The sequence below is a fragment of the Phycodurus eques genome, chromosome 11, assembly GCF_024500275.1.
Source record: "Phycodurus eques isolate BA_2022a chromosome 11, UOR_Pequ_1.1, whole genome shotgun sequence".
Taxonomy (NCBI): domain Eukaryota; kingdom Metazoa; phylum Chordata; class Actinopteri; order Syngnathiformes; family Syngnathidae; genus Phycodurus; species Phycodurus eques.
In genome coordinates, this window is record NC_084535.1 from 782893 (window position 1) to 801608 (window position 18716).

General features: G+C 47.9%; 1 protein-coding gene across 1 annotated transcript in view; it reads right to left on the reverse strand.

Annotated features, from left to right (window-relative positions):
• Positions 1 to 18716, reverse strand: part of psda (pleckstrin and Sec7 domain containing a) — a 36264-nt gene that overhangs the window by 12798 nt on the left and 4750 nt on the right. Inside the window, 9 exon segments of the mRNA XM_061689558.1 lie at positions 2611 to 2691; positions 2773 to 2949; positions 6471 to 6712; positions 9648 to 9864; positions 11110 to 11324; positions 12091 to 12347; positions 13290 to 13398; positions 13603 to 15834; positions 16986 to 17381. Coding sequence (XP_061545542.1) covers positions 2611 to 2691; positions 2773 to 2949; positions 6471 to 6712; positions 9648 to 9864; positions 11110 to 11324; positions 12091 to 12347; positions 13290 to 13398; positions 13603 to 14814 — 2510 coding nt within the window. The 5' untranslated portion in view covers positions 14815 to 15834; positions 16986 to 17381.

Consider the following 18716-nt stretch of genomic DNA (forward strand, 5'->3'; position numbering starts at 1 on the left):
ATTGGAAGTTAGTTCATTCTGGGTTGTGACATACTGTAATCCCTAACATCACTCCGTCGCTTAATACATATAACATTTACATCTGTAAACTAATTAGATCATTTTAGGTTCAATTGTTCTAATTGTTCAATTTTGTGCAGAGGAGGCTTTCGCAATGTGTAGAAGTCTGACGCGCTCCCTCCCGCTCCGAGCCTCAGCCTGCACCGCGCGGAGCTTCGGTCAAGTCAAATTGGGTGAGTGACACAATCAAATAGGTCTACGCTAACGTTGAGGCAGCTAACAAGTTAAAAGGTCGGTTGCACTTTTGCACTGATGGTTTTTAGCGTTTTAGTCCTCAAACTATTGTAAAAGCCGATGATAGAAAAAAAAAAAAAAAAAGCATAACATTGAGCGAAAACTTCACAGTAGGAGCTTTACATCCCAATGAATTGGGACAAAATTCACATCAACGTCTCGCAGTATCACAAACACTGACCTTGTGCCTCATCGGTGGGTAAAGAACGTTTTATAGCATTTGGTTCCATCCATTAAATAAAGAAATACATTCACTGGTGCCGTGTGAAGTTACTTTTCGTGCCAAAAGGCTGAGTTCCGGTGTGTACCCTTCAAAATAAAAGGCTACAAGCTTAAAACAGGAAGTCAAGTTCAAACTTGCACATAGAAACCATTTGATGTGACAAAGAATCCAACCATGCATCCATTTTCTGAGCCGCTTCTCCTCACGCGGGTCGCGGGCGTGCCGGAGCCCATCCCAGCTGTCGTCGGGCAAGAGGCGGGGTACGCCCCGAACCGGTCGCCAGCCGATCGCAGGGCACATACAAACAAACAACCATTCGCACTTACATTCACACCTACGGGCAATTTAGAGTCTTCAATCAACCGAGCACGCATGTTTTGGGGATGTGCCCGGAGAAAAGCCACGCAGGCACGGGGAGAACACGCAAACTCCACAGAGGCGGGGTTCGAACCCCGGTCCTGACAATTAATCAAAAAAGAGGGTTAATTTTGTATCCTCTATAAAATGATGAATAGTAGAGCAGTTTACTGGATCACTTGCGGTAGTTGTGAAACTCTTCCTTTGCGTTGCGTTGGCATGGTATTATAGCGCTCCCCAGTGGCCAAGTCGCACACATTGGCAGGAGCCGCAAGAAATAAATCATTACTGTATGCGCAAACTGTTTCATTTTTTTTTTTTTTTTTTTTTGATACATTCTATTTCATTCAAACTAACCCGAGATGTTCCAACAGCATTCTCGCCCAGGGACACAAAAACGACACGCATTCAGTCAGGGATACGAACAGGCAACCCTCTAGATGCAGGACGGACACTTGACTTCTGCATTGCACCGCCCCACATCTGTGAACTAGGCACACCTAAAACACATTGCATCGTTGTGTGACATCATGGGAAAGTCTGGTTCATCCTTGGGTACAATTTCCAGATGCCTGAAGGTGCCGCGTGGGAATGTCCAGCCATCATGGCGCTCAGGAAGGAACCGGTTTCTGTGTCCGAGAGATAAATGTTCTTTGGTTCCAAAAGTGCATATTGAGCCATGAAGAAGCCAATACAGAGAGAGAGGGGAGGGGGGGGGGGGGGGTGTGTGGAATAAAAATTACAGTTTGCAAATGCACACAGGGAGAAATACGTCCTGTGGTCTGAAAAAATTCTAATTGAACTGTTTGGCCATAAGGAGCAGTGTTACGTTTGGAGGGAAAAGAGGGAGCCTTGCAAGCCAGAGAACACCATCCCAAATATGAAATACGGCGCTGGTAGCGTCACGTTGTAAGGTTGTTTGGCTTCAGGAGGGACTGGTGCACTTGACAAAATAGAAGGCATCACGACGGAAGAACACGAGGGAGAAATACTGAAGCAACATCTCAAGATATCAGGCAGGACGTTCAGGCGCTTGGGCGCAAATGGGTCTGACCCGCAGCACACTGCCAAACTGCGACTTCAATGTTTTGCAGTGGCCCTCGTCTCAGTCCTATTCAAAATTGAGGGGCACGTGCGAGCGAGGTGGCCTACAAACCTGGCTCACTTACAGCGGTTCTGTCGGGAGGAATGGGCCCAAATTCCTGCCAACTTTCATAAGATGCTTGTGGAAGGAGATCCAAAATGTTTGACTCAAGTCAGACAGTTTCAACGCCATGGTACCAAATACAAATGTAGGTAAACTTTTGACTTTGAACAAAGTCACGATGGAAAAATTGCTGAAAAAAAATACATTTAGCAAATACAAATCATTTTGGTCATCCTAATTGACCTAAAACAGGAAACGTTTAGTCTGATTTCATGTCAGACAGTGAGGGGGAAAAATAAATAAATAAATATATATATATATATATATATATATATATATAAATATTTGTATATACTGTATTGTAAACATGTAGTTTCGACTAGGTTTATATACTGTAAAGTACAATATTATAGAGTACTACTCATGAAAAACTAATTCATAAAAAACGATTTTTGGGAGGGGGGGCGAGAATGGATTCATGGCATTTCCTTCACTTCAAAGGGAAAAGATCATTCAAGATAGGAGTGTTTTGAGTTACGAGTGTTGTCACGGAAAGAAATCAACTCTTAGCTCACGTTGTTAGGCCAACCTGAGCGCTTGGTCGACGGGGAGGCCGTTGAAGTCGAACTTGCTGAGATATTCTTCTGCCACCATCCGACCGAACTCGTTGCTGCGAGCGAGCACGCACGCACACGCGTGTTACATCAGTGCGCGCACACACACACACGCCGGCACGCGCACGCAGACTGACTTCTTGCTGAGGTGCGGCGCCACGTCAGATTTCGTGAATCCGTGCAGCCGATGGAGACGTTCGGCGAGGCGTTTGGCGGCCTCGACCGGCGCGTCCTCGTCGTCGCCGCGCGCCGGTCGCTCCGCCACGTCGGCCTGCGGGTAGAGCAGCTCGGGGGGGCAGTTCACCGTGCCGTCCCTGAGAGGAAGAAACAAAAGAAAGAAGTTTCCAAACGGCTTTTTGTATGTTGTTGTTGTTGTTGTTCAAATTTTAGGTAAAGGCATGGTGTGTGTGTGTGTGTGTGCGTGGGGAGAGAAGAGGGCTTCCTGTTGCCATGGCAACACTGTGTGAACGCCACGTTCACGAAGGACGTGAGAATGCGAGGATGATGATGATGACGACGGTCAATCGGTCTGTCTTCCGAGAAGGGAGCAAGGAAGGAAAGAAAGGATGAAAGAAGGAAAGGAGGAAGGGAGAAAGGAAAGAAGGTTGGAAGGGACGAAGAAAGGAAGGTAGGGAAAGGAAGAAGGGAAGAGAAGGGGGAAGGAAAACAAGGAGGAAGGCAAGGAGGCAGGACGGAAAGAAGGGACGAGAAGGAAGAAGGAAGGAAGGAAAGAAGTCAGTCAGTCAGACCTCTTGTAAAAACGGCCTCCGAGACGAACGTCCAATCACCTGACCTGTACGAAGCGGGCGGGGCACGGAGACACGGGTCCTCCAGAACCCTAACCCCCAACACAGCAGGTCGTGTGCCACGCGCAGCCGCCGGCCTATGATGATGTCCGTATCCATGGCAACCACCGGCATCACAACAGCGTCGTCTTCCTTCCTCTGTCGCTTCTTTTCCCTGGTCTCGTTCTCGTCAGGCTGAGCTTGTGGCGCCGGTGCTGGGCGTCAGCGGGAGGAGTCGCCCTCCTGGCATCCCCGCCGCCCGTTCGCAGCTTCCAGGGAGGAAGTTGACGCCGACGGTGGTCCTTTCGGCTCCCCCGTCACTTCTTCTTCTTCTTCTTCTTCTTCTTCTTCTTGCCGATGTTTGACAAGCAGTCCCGAGAGCGCGTTCGAGTCGTTCAAGTTCATCTGCCGCCGACCCGGCCGACGTCTCCCGTTGGCAGACGCTTTTCCTCAAACTTAGAGTTCCCAGCTGGATGTCGCGGTCGGACCGGAATCCGCTTTGTCGGGACCCGGCCGAGGTGGGCAAACGGCTCTCTACGCGCCACTCGACGTCTCCGCTGTCACAAAATTGATCTTAGAATGATGAATGTTGTTGAAAATGACGTGTCACTTTCCTGTCATTGAAGTTCTCACGCTCATTCGTGTTTTCCTCCTCATTTTCATATCAGAATGTCCTTTCCTTGGGGGCGGGGGTCAACATGCCCCAAAGGAGCAGAAATCGGTATCGGGCCGATGCCAGCCTTTCAGGGTATCGAATCTCGCGTAGGCAGCCAAAAGCGGAAGTGAAGTCCTCCGTGCCAGTAGTTGGTGGTACCACCGCGGTGTCAAATCGCGGGATCGTGTCTGTCACTTCCTGCTCCGAGCACAACAACCCGCGCACGTGGCTGCTTTTCCCACCTTAAACTTTGCCACTTTGGAAACACTTCGAGGCGAATGAAGACCAACCAAGCTTTGCGGAACGCAAACTCTGCAGAGCAAAACTCGCAAGAGGCGGTACGAAAAGAAGGAGCACCAAGAGGAAAAGAGCAAACTCGACAGAAGACAGACAAATTGAAGAGCGCCAATCCGAGGGCATTCGTTTGAGGACAACGTGGGAGTCCGACGGTTTGCGACGGTTGCGGAGCCCGACTGCGAAGTTCCCTATCGGGCCGCAATCGATCATCGGGATTGTAATGCCGCGGGTACGTGACCACGTTAAAAAGAGGTTTGCGGCTTGTTGTGGAACGCAACGGCGGTGAGCTTCACCGCCGATATTTGGAGCAGCGAGGTGAGTCCAGTGTCTCGCATCAGCCAGACCGCGCGCTGGATCGATTGGGATTTCCGACGTCATAGTTGAGTTGAGCGGATCGCACGCGCGACGAGGGGTCGCGGTCAAGTTCGAAGAGATGCTCGACACGTGGAATCTTTCTAAAGAGGTCGATGACCTTGTGTGGCGAAGCACGTGATAAAAGGGACGGATGAGGCCGAGCGTCCCGGTCTCCCGTGCGTCGCGCACACACTCCAGCCAGCTGCCGATGAAGGCCCGCTTGCTCAACAAGCTCCATCGGATGCCGTGGCCAGAGGACTTGAATAAAACTTCGGGAGCTGTCACAGTTTAACCGTTTTATTTTGCAACAAATGCTAACACTCAGAGAGTTGCTCCTTTCATTTGGCACTTTTATTCATTCATTACAAATGAATCCTAAACTCAGACAGAATTGTTTGTGTTTTATTTTGGACTTTAACTCTGTTGCCGAGGGACTGTTCTGCCTCCTTTTATCAGAAATTTAAAAAAGGGTTGTTTTTTTTCAAAATGACCTGGAATTGCGTTAAACGCTGACCGGCATAGGTACTTGGTATCGGTAAGTACTCACGACTCGAGTACTCGGACGGGTATCGGTCTGAAAAAAAAGTCGTATCGAACATCCCCACCATCCCCCCCCTCATTTTTCTAAGCGCGTGAATTGTGGCCAAAGTTTTTTTTTTCAGGTTCCCCAAAGAGCCAACGCCAGTTTCACCAATCGACACTAAATTGCGCGCACGTCCAACACAGCAAAAAGTCTCGAGGAGCAGTGCCTGAAATGAAACGGGAGGTCCAGGGCCCGTTGCGGGGCCCGTACGTCGACAAACTCCGGAATCCGATCTGAAACAGGTTTCCGGTATTCGGCGGACGCCCGAGCCATTTTGAGGGCTGGCCATGAGAAAAAGCCCTGTGAGTGCTTGTTTAGCGACAATTGCAGCTTCCATTTTGCATTGAACTCATCATCCCTGAACAAAAATAAAATGATTGTATTATTACTTACTTATTGTATTTTTGATGATACCCTCCTCCTATGCAAAGTGCCTTCACATTACGTTTCTCGGATGACAATGGGTTAAATCAAGTCACTCTTCATTAGAGATTCGACGTGCAACGATTAATCGATTATCCAAAATCGCTATCGAAATATTTGATAATCGATTCATCGTTTAGAGACCTTGTTTAGTTGTCAAGAAATCCTCAAATTTTCAACCTCTCAACAGTAAATATAAATAATTCTATTCATTATAATAATAAAAGCACTAAATATTCATAATTACATTTAATATAATAACAAAGCAGAATCTTTTAGTTGTTGTTTTTTTGTCCAAAATAAGACATTTGCAAACATCTTTTACTTTGGAAAACAATGAGCAACATTTCTGATGGATGTTACGGACCAAACCAGTAACTGAATCATAATCAATTTATGTATTGATGCAGTTTCAATTTGGAAAAATGCCGTTTTTGAAGAAAGGGATGGAAATTCTAAAAAGTTTTTTTAAACCCGATTCATCGAAGAAATAAGTGACATCTTAATCGATTATTCAAATAAGTTAGTTCCAGCCCTTTTATAGATGAATGATTCATCTGAAACACACTCCCAAGAAATACCCACAATGCACTTGAGCTGTGTAATGTACACATGCATCACAAATGTTGACGTGACTTTAGCTTGAAATCGAAACATGCGCTGTGTCGTGCGGTGTTGTTAGCCTTCGAGCTAATCCTGCTAATACGATACACGTGCCGGATCGTGTTTGAGACTCGCCTCGGAGCGCCGCGCGGCAACGGCGCCGAGCTGACTTTGTGGAAGCCGTCTTTGAGGATCGAGCGCCGCCCCGGCCCCTTCCCCAGTCCGGTCCGGACCGGTGCGGAGCGGGCCCCCTCGGAGCCTCCTTGCGGGGAGATTTCCGAGCGGGATATCTGCGAGGGGGCGGCGGGCGCGCCCGGGCGGGACAGAGGGGCAAAGCTCAGCTGGATGATGTTCTTGGCGCTCTCGCAGATCTGGCTCTGCGCGCACAAACAGACAAAAGTCTTCAGCGACATTCACAAGCAAAAAACCTGTCGGACAGAAACACCAGCCACAATCAAACGACAGTGGGAAACAACCGCAACAGTCGGAGAGAGACAACAGTCACAGAAAAAACAACAGTCTCAAGCAAACAACACAACAGCAGCAGTGAAATAAACACACATAAATAGTCCCAAACAAAAAATAACAGCCGCAAACAAGCGAGTCACAAACAAACAACAGGGTTAAAAGCACTACACCACAACAATAATCACACACAAAAACCAGTGAGAACAAACCACAACAATCAGAAAGAAAGACACAACAGTCGCAAACTGTCAGAAACAAACGACAGGCGACAGCAGTTACTCAAAAGACACAACCTCGACGCTGAGAGTAGGGGGCGTCCCGATCCGATCTTTGACATCGGAAATTGGTCCGATGTCGGAAAAAAATCAATAAAATAAAACCTAAAAAAAAAGAGGGTCTGATCGGACTGATGTAAAAATCCCCAATTTGACTACTCACAAGCGAGCAGTCAATTCTGTGCTCCGCTCGAGCATTTCTATCCGGCGGCGCCCGGACGGCGTGCAGAGCTCACGTGATCGCGACAACAGCTTGCTAAGGTGCCGTGAAAGAATTCGCAAATTCTTATCTTTTAGCACAGTTTCCCCACTTTAATCTTTAAGATCATCAAACAAATGGAAATATCAGACAACTATAACCCAAGTGAACAAAAAATGCTGTTTTTAAATGGTGAGTTCATTTATGAAGAAAAAAAAACTATTCGGTTACCTTGTACACAAACGCTGTATAAAAACATACAAAAGGGGCAATAGAACAAAACTCTCTGGCATATATTTTTCAAACTGTGCGTATCTTATTGCACGCACCACACTGCCCCTCAGAGGCCAAGATGTGCACAGCAGGAACAATAAATAATAAACAAACATTTGTATTTATTATGTATTGAGGTTATTTTTCATTGTTTTCTAATACATTTTTTATTAATCCATTCAAATGGACATTATAAATATGTTTAAGTGAAGCAGCGGTTAATGTTGCAATTTAAAAATATATTTTTGTTATTATTGGTTTTATTGGTTATTTTTCAGGATTTCTAATATAAGTTTTATTTATTTTATTCATACATCCGGCGGGCGACCTCACAGTTCTGAGGACCCGGGTTCAACCCCGGCCCCGCCTGTGGAGATTGCACGTTCTCCCCGTGCCTGCGTGGGATTTCTCCGGGCACTCCGCTTTCCTCCCACGTCCCCAAAACACGCGTGGTAGTTTGATTGAAGACTCTAAATTGCCCGTAGGTGTGAATGGGAGTGCGAACGGTTGTTTGTTTGTATGTGCCCTGCGATCGGCGGGCGACCGGTTCAGGGCGTGCCCCGCCTCCTGCCCGACGATAGCCGGGATGGGCTCCGGCACGCCTGCGACCCGCGTGAGGAGAAGCGGCTCAAAATGGATGGCTGTTTCTTCGCTAATATTACACTGGTTAGCAGCCTCCTATCTCGCCGACTTAGTCGTACCGTATGTTCCGTCCCAAAACCTACGCGCGCAACACGCTGGCTTTTTTGGTGACTCCCAGAGACAGAAAGAAGTCCGCAGCCTCTCAAGCATTTTCTCTTCGGGCTCCAGTACTCTGGAAGGCCCTGCCCCGTGGATATTAAAGCCGCTGCCTCAGTAGAAATGTTGAAATCTCAATTTAAGACTTGATTTTACTCTTTGGCATTTAGCTGAAGTACACACAGCCGCTCGGGCTCAGCGGCGATGATCGAACCTGAGGCTGTTGCTGTATGGATTCTGCACTGGCCAATCGGGACAAGATCTGAGGTGGACCTCTTCCCCAGAGTCGTCGCGACGGAGGATTCTGCTCCAACCGACCGGGCCAGGTCCTGAGGCAGACCCACTTTCCCAAAGGCATCTATCCAACTGTGGCGCTTCATCTCTTTAAATGGACTCCTATGCCGACTTAAGGAACATTGCACAGCGGCGGACCACGTCGAAAAATGTTACCGACTCGACATCCAGTGCAGCCTGGTCATCCCGGAAGGGCGGTCCTTCTCAAGGTTTCTTATATTTCCCAAAAATTGGGTTTTGAGTGGATCCTTGCCTGATTGGGGGGTTTAGATGAGGGGATGTCATCAATCGTTGCCAACGGTGGCCCGTGAAGCCCTTTGAGACTCTTTTGGGATTAAGGGCGATACAAATAAACTTGACTACATCACGCATGGTCCAGCGCTACCAATAGAAAAGTTAGACTATTGGTCGGAGTCACGCATTCTGATGAGTGAGGAACCCAGTTTCACTTGGTATCAATCGTTATAGGCTAGACTGATTTGGCAATTTGTCTACAATTTTATGTGGTTTTGTCAGGTCTTGTTAATGATGCAGATTATGCATTTTGAACTATGCGCTCCTCGGGTATAAATCATGTTTTTAATACAAGAAATGTAACGTTTGTGTTTGGAATTGCCCCACTGAAAATGTTTCTCGACAAGAAAGTACAGTTTTGTGATGCACAATGCGAATTTAAGAACGAAACGGTTGATTACATCAAAAAATAATTGTCTTATTTTTTTGGTATTCGATAGAATTTTCAATAGGATACCGGAATACGAAAATATTCGATAGCTGTAGCGCTACAAATCCCGCGTTATATTGTCATATTTTTATTGTTTCATAAAACACCTGCCTCAGGTCCCTGTGGGATTAACCTGGAAAACAATTACAAAGTTTCTTCTCAAATGAAGTCACCGATTAGCAAAACTGCTCCTCAACGACAAGAAACACATTACTTTGAGTCTTGCGATCCGAAACAAGCAAGTCACGAACGACAGGCACAAAGAAGCCGACCGTCGTGAGCACAACAGTCCCAAACAAACAACAGTGAGTAACATAAAGGTAGATGTAGCGTTGTCCTACCTGGATCTCGGGGGTAAGCGTGGGCAGGTCAAAGGTGAAGACGGACGTGGATCCCGAGGTGAGAAGGTCGACGCTGTCCAGGCTGCTGTCGGAGGTTCCTTTGGTCCGGTGACCTTCCATGATGCTTTCAAACTGGCGACTGAAAGAGTCCAGGTGGCTGTCGGACGGCCGCCGGGGGACGCCCGCCTCGGCCGAGGGACCTTTCACCTCCGACGTCCTGAACAGGAAGTCGCCGTCAGCCTCGGATGGCTTGACCTGCTGCGTCTGCGTTTGGAATCGATCTTTATACTGTATTGCCATTTTTATATAGTTCCTTAAAATGTCCACTGGAAATCCATTTGTTGCGATTCGGGAGTAGGGAAGGACTGGATGATTCCGAACCCTGTTGCGGCGTGACTGGTGGACGACAGTCGTCCTTCCCCATATGACTGTTAAGCTTTTGCGCTATTTTATTTTATTTGAAATTGTACATAACTCATTTTATATGGCAGGATTTTGCGGGCATCATTTCCCACATGAACCAACGTGACTGCAGACTCACGGAGCAATCAACACAAGCCAGGAGCAAATCGGGACAAAAGACACAATGTCCAAATCTTGGGATCATTTTCCACTTTAAAAAAGATGATAAAGTGCAATGTGCCTTCAGCAAAGCAAAACTGGCTAGCACAACTGCACGGCTATGCTAAAGTAAACATTGTTAGCTCATTTAATACACCCTAGCACCGCTAGTTAGAAGCAATTGCAATGGCCCCACAGGTAGTCAATGACAGACAGAGCCGCCGTTGCACTTTCAAGCGCTTTACTGAACAGACGGTAAGAAAATAAACCGTTAACAAGCACATTCACATGCACGAGCTGTGAAGCCACAACCGACGGACAGAGGCCCTCAACACGACGACTCGTTAACGTTTAGCCATTTAACGGCCAGCTGCAATCACTACCGCTCTGTGGCTGATGATGATTTTCATAAACACGGCGGCTTCCCAAAGTTGACTCATTATCCCGTTTAATTCTTATTCCACGAACGCAATATTAATCAGAGTACCGCGTTTGGACGACTGCTGCCACATACAACGTATTCTCGCAAAACAAGTTTGGTTCCCCCTTTCAGCTGAGTGTATTTTCCAAAACTAATCTAAACAAAGAACCTCCTAGTCATCCTGCCGTGATATGCTACTCTCCTTATATTGAAGATATTTTCGCATCACAAGTCACGAATTTGTCTCTTGCCCAAAATCCAATATGAAAAAAATAATTGTTCTGTATCGCCACAATGCATCATGGGATATATTTGATCGTCAGCGAGCATTGTTGTTCACTACTTTTCAAGATCCACTGAGGGGCGTTAAATAGTCGATACACACTACACATTCCAACAGCACTAGAAAATGCCCAACTCGCTACCTCGGGTACGATATAGCGGCTCGGGGGTGATTCCCAACGTGATGTGACCTCTCACCCCTTCAGCAGTACACTGACGCTGTTGTCGCGGTGGGAGGCGGCCTTGTGCCTGCGGCGGTCTCCCCGCATGAGCGAGCGAGGCCGGCTCGCCGCACCGTCCTCCGCCTCTTCTTCTTCCTCCTCCTCCTCCTCCGATGCCATCCCTCCCTCACCAGAACGCGAGCTCGGCGAAGCGTTGCCAGGATCCTCCTCAGCAACCTCCGCCCGCATCACCTGCGTCGACACAACTGATCAATTTGACCTGTGTCGCTATCAAAGCAAGTGATCAATATCTGTTTTCCACAATACAGACAATAATTGATCAATATCACCCATCATTAGTGTCTTCCATCAGTACAAGTGTTAAGTGCTCAAGATTTGTTGAACTTGTCACCAACCCATCTCGAAGAAAGAAGGCCCCACCGAAAGCTCCACCCGCGCCCCACGACATCGCCATGTTCTCCCATTGGGACAGAGGGGAAACATGAAACATTAGCTTGGGTTGGCGTCGTTGACCCCACATGGAGGGAAATAGAGGGTAGAATTAACAAAGGTGAACCCGCACCAGAGAGTTAAGTCACTTCGCCCCGTCGGATAACTCTACAAAAACATGTTTACTTAGTGAGCTTCCTTATAAGGGAATATCCTCTCATTGTTTTGCTCGTGCAATAGGTTACGAGACTGGGAAGGCGTTCCCAGAAATGCTGCTGACTATGTAGAAGTACCCTCGGTTCAGTGAAAATCGCATTTTCATCTGTCTTTGCCTTATTTGAGCCATCTACATACCCACGACACCACCACCGAAGAACAAAATGATCACCATCTCCTGTGTCACAATCAATACAAGTTATGTGTGATCAAAACACTGTGTGTGTGCGCGCGCACGCGCATTTGTGCGTACGAATCGACATTGAATACCAAAGTATCGAGCCTAATCAAGCAAGTAATCAGAACATTATTTCTCATGTTATTGATTTTGATGACGAGGCAGCGACGTCACCTCGTCTAGGTCAGTTTCTCGGTAGCAGCGCATCGGTACGTGGTCCAGGTCCGTCTCCGAGTATTTGACGCTGCGCCGGACCACACCCGTCTTGGGTGCGGGGCCTCCGGGGTCGGAGGTGAGCAGCTCCACCTCGAACTGATGGACCTTGTGGTGATGCAATGACCTTTGACCCCGCACAGCCCTCCCACCCCGTCTCTGATTGGCTGACTTGGCAGGGGTGGGGCTCAGCGAGGTAACAGTGGGCGGCGAAGCGTCTGAATTCAAGACGAAAACCAGTGCACATATGAAATGTCATATGTGACACATGCATCGTGTTGTGTGATTGATCTTAAACAGGAAATTGTTACATGTGCCACGTGCGGCATGTGTGACATAATATGTGAAGTTAAATTGGAAAATGTTACATGTGACACATCTGACATTATGTTAACAGTTGCCAGCGTTAGAGGAAAGTGAGACTCTAGCAATAGCACTGCTAAGCTTGAGCTAATTGGCTTACAAGCTTTGAAGTTGTTTCACACTTACACACATTTGTTGCAAACGGATTCAGTGTTGGGCCAGTGATAAATTTAGCCAAAAACGACAAATGAGTATCTGTAAGTGATTTTTAAGACACTGTTAGATGTGTAATGTACACATAACATAATTAAGTACGAGAGAGCTGAATGGTAGTTAGCATTTTTTGACCTAGAATGACAATTGCTCGTGTTAATGCTAATCGCGATTGCTAACCGTTTAGCATTTTGCTGTCTCAAATTTTGTACACCAAATTTATACCATACATTCAGTACCAACAGCAGTTTAAGGATTAAAGTCCATTCCTCCCTCGTAAATGAGGACAAAATGCATGTTAGTAGTTTCAAAAAATATGTTTTTTTTGGTAATAGTGGGGCAGGGTTGATTATTATTAAGGATATTCAATAGAAGAATTGACTCTAAAAAGATTTGATAGTGACAGCCCTATCCTTGACTGAGCAACCTGAACACAACACAAACATCCAGCCTACTAATGAATGTTTATAATTGTGAGTTCTACCAGCAGGACCAATCGGATACTATTGACCAGCAGCAGTACTCTATGCAAATCATTTGCAAATGATTCTGGTTTGTGCACGTGTGTGTGTGTGTGTGTGTGTGTGTGTGTGAGTGTGGTGGGGGGCGCGTAACTACTTCTTGTTCTTATTTTTTTTCTTCACCTTTATTGCTGTGGCCTTCCTGTTTCTCAGCACCAAATAAGAAGTCCCACTTGGCTTGGGCAATTTTCTGCGACCTCGAAGACGGACTCACGGCTGAACGTCCGCCTGGCTGCAGGATGAAAAAAAGTCAACATAGACATGATGTTAATCTTAGGCTATTAAAGCTATATAACAAGCGGTAGCTCGAAGCTAAAAATGGCGCAGATGGGATTTTTTTTTTTTCGTGTTGCAATGAGAGCAAACAAAGAAGCTGGCTCAACACGGCAGACGTTAGCTTTGTTAGCATTGAGGTCAAAGGTGAGCAAACCCCGACCTGGACCCCGGAGCCCACATTGCAGCTGGACTGGCTCCAGGTTTCAGGAGACGCATTCCCTTCTCCTGAGCTTCCCGTCACCCCACTGGAGCTCCGAGAGGACGTCCCACCAATCTTGCTGAGATCCCGAACGTCCTCTTGCTGAGTGCAGGACAAACCCCCAACCAGTCTGCATTGATCCCGTCTTGCCTTGTCTTCTGCTTGCTTGCTGAAAGTCTCCTCTTTGGGTCTTGAAGCGAAGTGTCTGGACTTCTCCTTACAGAATTCTAGTCTGTCTTGGACAGGACTGGTCCTCCTGAGTTCCTGCTCTGAGGAGGGTGAAGCCGCAGATGTTTGGCAGGAGAGGAGTCTACTGGAGAGTTCAGGGCTGTGTGAGCGATCCTGGTACCTGGGCTCCAAGCATGAAGGTCTGTAGTCTCCAGTAGAGTGCGTTGGCTGGAGGTGAGGGTGTAGGCGGGGCATGTGCCGACTGGCGTTTGAACTCTGCTTGTGGCGTGGTGTTAAGACCGGTGAATGAGAAGTCGCAGGTGAGCCGAGTCCTTTTCTGGTCAAGACAGGTGAGACACTTTCTGACCGTAGTTGAGGTTTGGATTTCTCTGGTTTCCATCTTGGGTTCACTTTGTTCTCCTGTAGTAGCTCTGGGGGGAGATCCTCACTAAAACCCGAATGTAGTTGGGATTTTCTAAGCAATGATTCTCCAATACTTGGACTGAGTGACCTCAAAGACTCAGTTCGGGAAGGTGCCGGAGAGGGAGTTCGTCGTCCCAGAAAAATGTCGGCATTGGAAAATGAGGAGGAGGTTTTCGCACCATTAGCAGAGCTGGTCACATGACCGGCTCTGCAGCTTGAGACGTCATGCTGAATATCTGTGGGCCGTCCACCATGTAAAGGAGAAGGAAATCTGCTGGAAAGTCTGGGACTATTGTGGCCCAACCAGGATGACTGCTGGATTTGAAGAAGGCTGTGACAATGACGCTCTGGCATCTGTGCTGCTGTGTGGGAGGAGAACCCAGTCTGGGCACACAGCTGATCGAACGCGGGGCTTCTCGGCAATCCCGTCCGTGGAGTTCTGACAGAGTCCCCTGTCGAGGTCTCCGAGCTGAGTTTTGGATGGTAATGTGAGGGTACTGCGGGGCAGGACGGGTGACCCCGCCCACGAGCGGCAGTTCGGCGACCCGTGGAGTCGTGGCAGAGTCGGGCTGCAGTTCTCATGGCTGCGACCTCCAAAGCGACGCCTCAGTTCTGGAGAGCCAAACTCCTCCAAGGCCCGGTAGGTGGCATCTCTCGCTACCACATCTCTGTGCAGGAAAGGAGAGCCGTGATTGGTAGAAGGGCGATGGTGAATGGGGCAGGGTTCAGCCTGTCTGACCTGACCACTGGATCCTAAGGGGTCACTTAGTCGCTTCCTGAGGTGGGCGGGCAGGAACTGCTTCGTCCCGTCTGGAGTCATTTCGGCACAGAGAAGGACGACCGCCGCCCATCATATGAACATTTGCTTTCTCAATATACCCGAAGGTCACCATAGAGGTCTTCCTTTCCTGACCGCCTGGCCCTTGCACCTCACAGGAACGGCGGTGGAATGTAGGTGTAGAAGGTGCCGTCAAGCGCCCAAACGGTGGCGGAGGAAGGTCGCTAAGCTCCCGACTTGGATAGGGGTACACGTCCGATGACGGCGTAAGAGCTGCTGAACACTGATGACCCTGAGTGGTGGCTGTACATGTGAGGACCGGAAGTAAGTCTTCAAAAGTGTTGGGTAACATGTCCTCCTGGTGGAAGTAAGTGGAGGAATCCACACTGTCCGAATGCTGGCCTTGAGGGCTGACCGAGTGCCTGGAGGACCAGCTGGAGGGAGGCGAGCTGTGCCGCCCACCCAGCATTCTGCACTGGCTGCGCGGGGAAAGCTCCGGACTTTAGGTTGGGGCTGGAGAGGACTGAGCTCCTTTGAGAGTGGGGGAGACCATCTGGGCACTGAAGGATCAGGTGACACTTCTCATTATCTCCTATCCCAGGAACCCTTCCTTCTTCCTCACCCGCAGACCTCACCTCAACATACAGGTGCAGCACTTTACCCGATTGGGACATTTTGGCAACTCAAATGCCCCAAGCTCCTTTTTCTCAAGACCTATTCTGATGTTCCTGGACCTACTGGTCCACAATGAATCGCTAGAGGTTTGGATGAGGGCCTGAGGTGGGACTGGAGTGCCAGGAATGTTCTGTTGTCATTTTGCCAAGCTGGAGAAGAAGAAGAAGAAGAAGAAGAAACATTAGCCAGGTTTACATGGAGACTTTTTTGTCATTCGACTGAAGATTACCGGTCAAATGATGCGATCCATTGCGATCGGGGGCATACATGTGCACAATATTGGCACAGCCATGTGACGTGCACATCAGTCATTTATCAAGATGGAAGTCTGTCGTCTAGAGCACAATAGTTTGGATTGTTTTTCCACTTGTATTAAAACAACCGCTTGATAAAAACAAATTATAAGATCTCTGTCGTGTACGAGCTGCCATATTTAGGACACGCGTAAATAACGACGTCACCGCGCATTTACATCAAGACGGAGCATGCACAGACAGAACGCAGGCCAGCTCCATTCCAATTCAACGTTTACACGGTGAAACTTGACTTCTGATCGGTTTGGCAAAAACTATACTCCGCCCCTGTGAAAACGAAGTAAATAGCATTTGCATTCGGCCTGTTTATTCCAACTGAAGTTTGTCTATGGAGCATTTTTGATTCGGGTTGGGCTTCCAAACTGATCAGAATACAAGGCTCCATGTGAACCCCCCTATTCTCATTCGATTAGAGAGGACCACGTCACAAAGCGAGACGTCAGTCCTCCTTGTGGCGTCTGGTCTGGTCTGGAACGCTTAAATCAAAACTTCCCGGGATGCACGAGGCTGGTGACACGCGTCTTAAGAGGAGAGCATGCATAAGGAGGAAAAGATGAGCACAACGTCGAACATAAAAAGTCAACTTGACATCTCAAGTGGTCACGCAGTGTGACCGCTTTCTTTAAAAACCCACCGAAGCCCCCCACCGCCTGGCCGACTTCACCTGTCAATCAATATTCAAGGGCCTGCTGCACCAGTCAGAAACAAGTCAACCATTTCGTCCATTTAGTGTATGTCACTAATTTAAAGTCATTTCAACCCGCCAGTGACGCAAACAAACGGACCAATGAACTCTGAACTCACTTTACTGATACACACACACACACACACACACACACACACACACAGGCACATTCGAGCGCGCGCACACACATATGAAGAGGCTTAGTGCGACTTTTATAGAAGGCTAATAGGATTCCCCTTCTCCAATTGTGACACACACACGAATTAGTAGTGATGTTGAGACAAGTGTAGTGTTAGCTTACCCGTGTGTCCTCTGCTGTCATGTCCTCTGCGTTGCCGTGGTAACACAGAGGCTCTTCTTTCTCTAACTTGTTGTGCGCACGATCATCTCCGCCTCTTCCTCCTTTATCAATCAACCTGACCCCGCCTCTTCTCCTCTGCCGGCCAATCGCGTCGCTCGCCGCCGGTCCCCGCGGCCAGTGAGGAGCGACGCCGACAGATGGCACAAAGCGGCTTAACGGCGTGGCGGTGCGGGCTGGGGAGGCCGGGTGGTAATTGTCGGGCGTTCCGGGAAGATAAACGCACCTGCGCCGGAATGCCCCTGGCCACGCCCCCAACGGCGATGTCACACTGCTCACTTCCTGTACATAGTCTGCAAGTGTCCTTTCACTGGGCAGGCCCTCCATCCAAACCAATCACTGAAGAGAACAGGAACATACTTGACAGGGATCGCAGCATGGAATAAAAACAAATAAAGGAGTGACAAAAATGTCAGTGGGGATTCAGAGGGACATAGCCCCCTGAAACTATTGAGATTTGAAAGTTTATGTACACTTGGATACTCCCCAAATAATCCAGAAATGTGTCATTTGTTCCCGCATCTTTAATGATCATTCAGCTTCCCTTTGCTCAATTGCCCTCCTCATTTGACAAACATAAATGATTCAGTTAATTGATTAAATGACTTCTGTGCATGAGCCCTTGAGTCTTGTGCTCCTCTCGTTTCCAGATCTGTCACAGTTACTAACGCAACCCCTTGGATTAACGAAAATATTAGAAAACATAAAAAGGGAATACAGGGGAGCAGAATGCAAAGGGAAAAAACTAACTTGAAACCCAGTATCAGCAAATGAAGGATTTTCCGCATAAGCGCAATCAAGCTATTAAAATGCACAAACAACTTTTCTGAATTCATCAATAGTGCAGTTCTTCTTTAACACTAACCAATCATCTTGTGAACCTCCCCTCCTCCTGCCGTGCCTGCGTCACCTACGACCGACTCTGATAGCTTCCTATCGTTCTTTGCCGGTAAAATCAAATGTCACCCATCCACTGCGTTGCCCCCCTCGCTCCTTCCAGTTGTCAGAATTTTCGCCGACTACCCTTCAGTGCCTCCTGAACACCGTTGCCCAAATACGTCCCTCCTCCAGTCCATGGGACCTGCTCCCAACCAGATTCCTCAAATCTGTTTTCCCTGAATTAAGCACCTCCCTTCTCTCGATTATTAATTATTCTCTCTTCTGTTGTAACGCCTCTCCTTTAAAAATAAAAAACAGAAAACAACAACACTTCACCCAACTCAGAAAATTATAGACCTACAGTATCTCCAGACTTGCAATTCTATCCCAAATCCTTGAAAAAAAACATCACTAACCTGCTATTGACCCTGGTTAAGGATCACAATATATTTGTCAATTTCCCCAGGTGTCATTCAATTGCTTCAGTTCGGTTCAATTGTCTCAGTTAGGTTCAATATGGGGAAGACTGCAGACTTGACAACTGGCCAGAAGACCGTCATCGATACCCTCCATAGGATGGGTAAGCCACAAAAGTTCCTCACTAAGGAGGCTGGCTGTTGACACAGTGCTGTGTCCAAGCATATCAACGGAAAGTCTAGCGGAAGGACAACATTTGGCAGGAGATGATTGACCAGCAAAAGAGATGACCGCGGACTTCAGCCGATTATCAAACAGAGAAGATTCAAGAATCGAGCGGAGATCCGGAACGAGTGGAATGAGGCGGGAGCCGCAGCT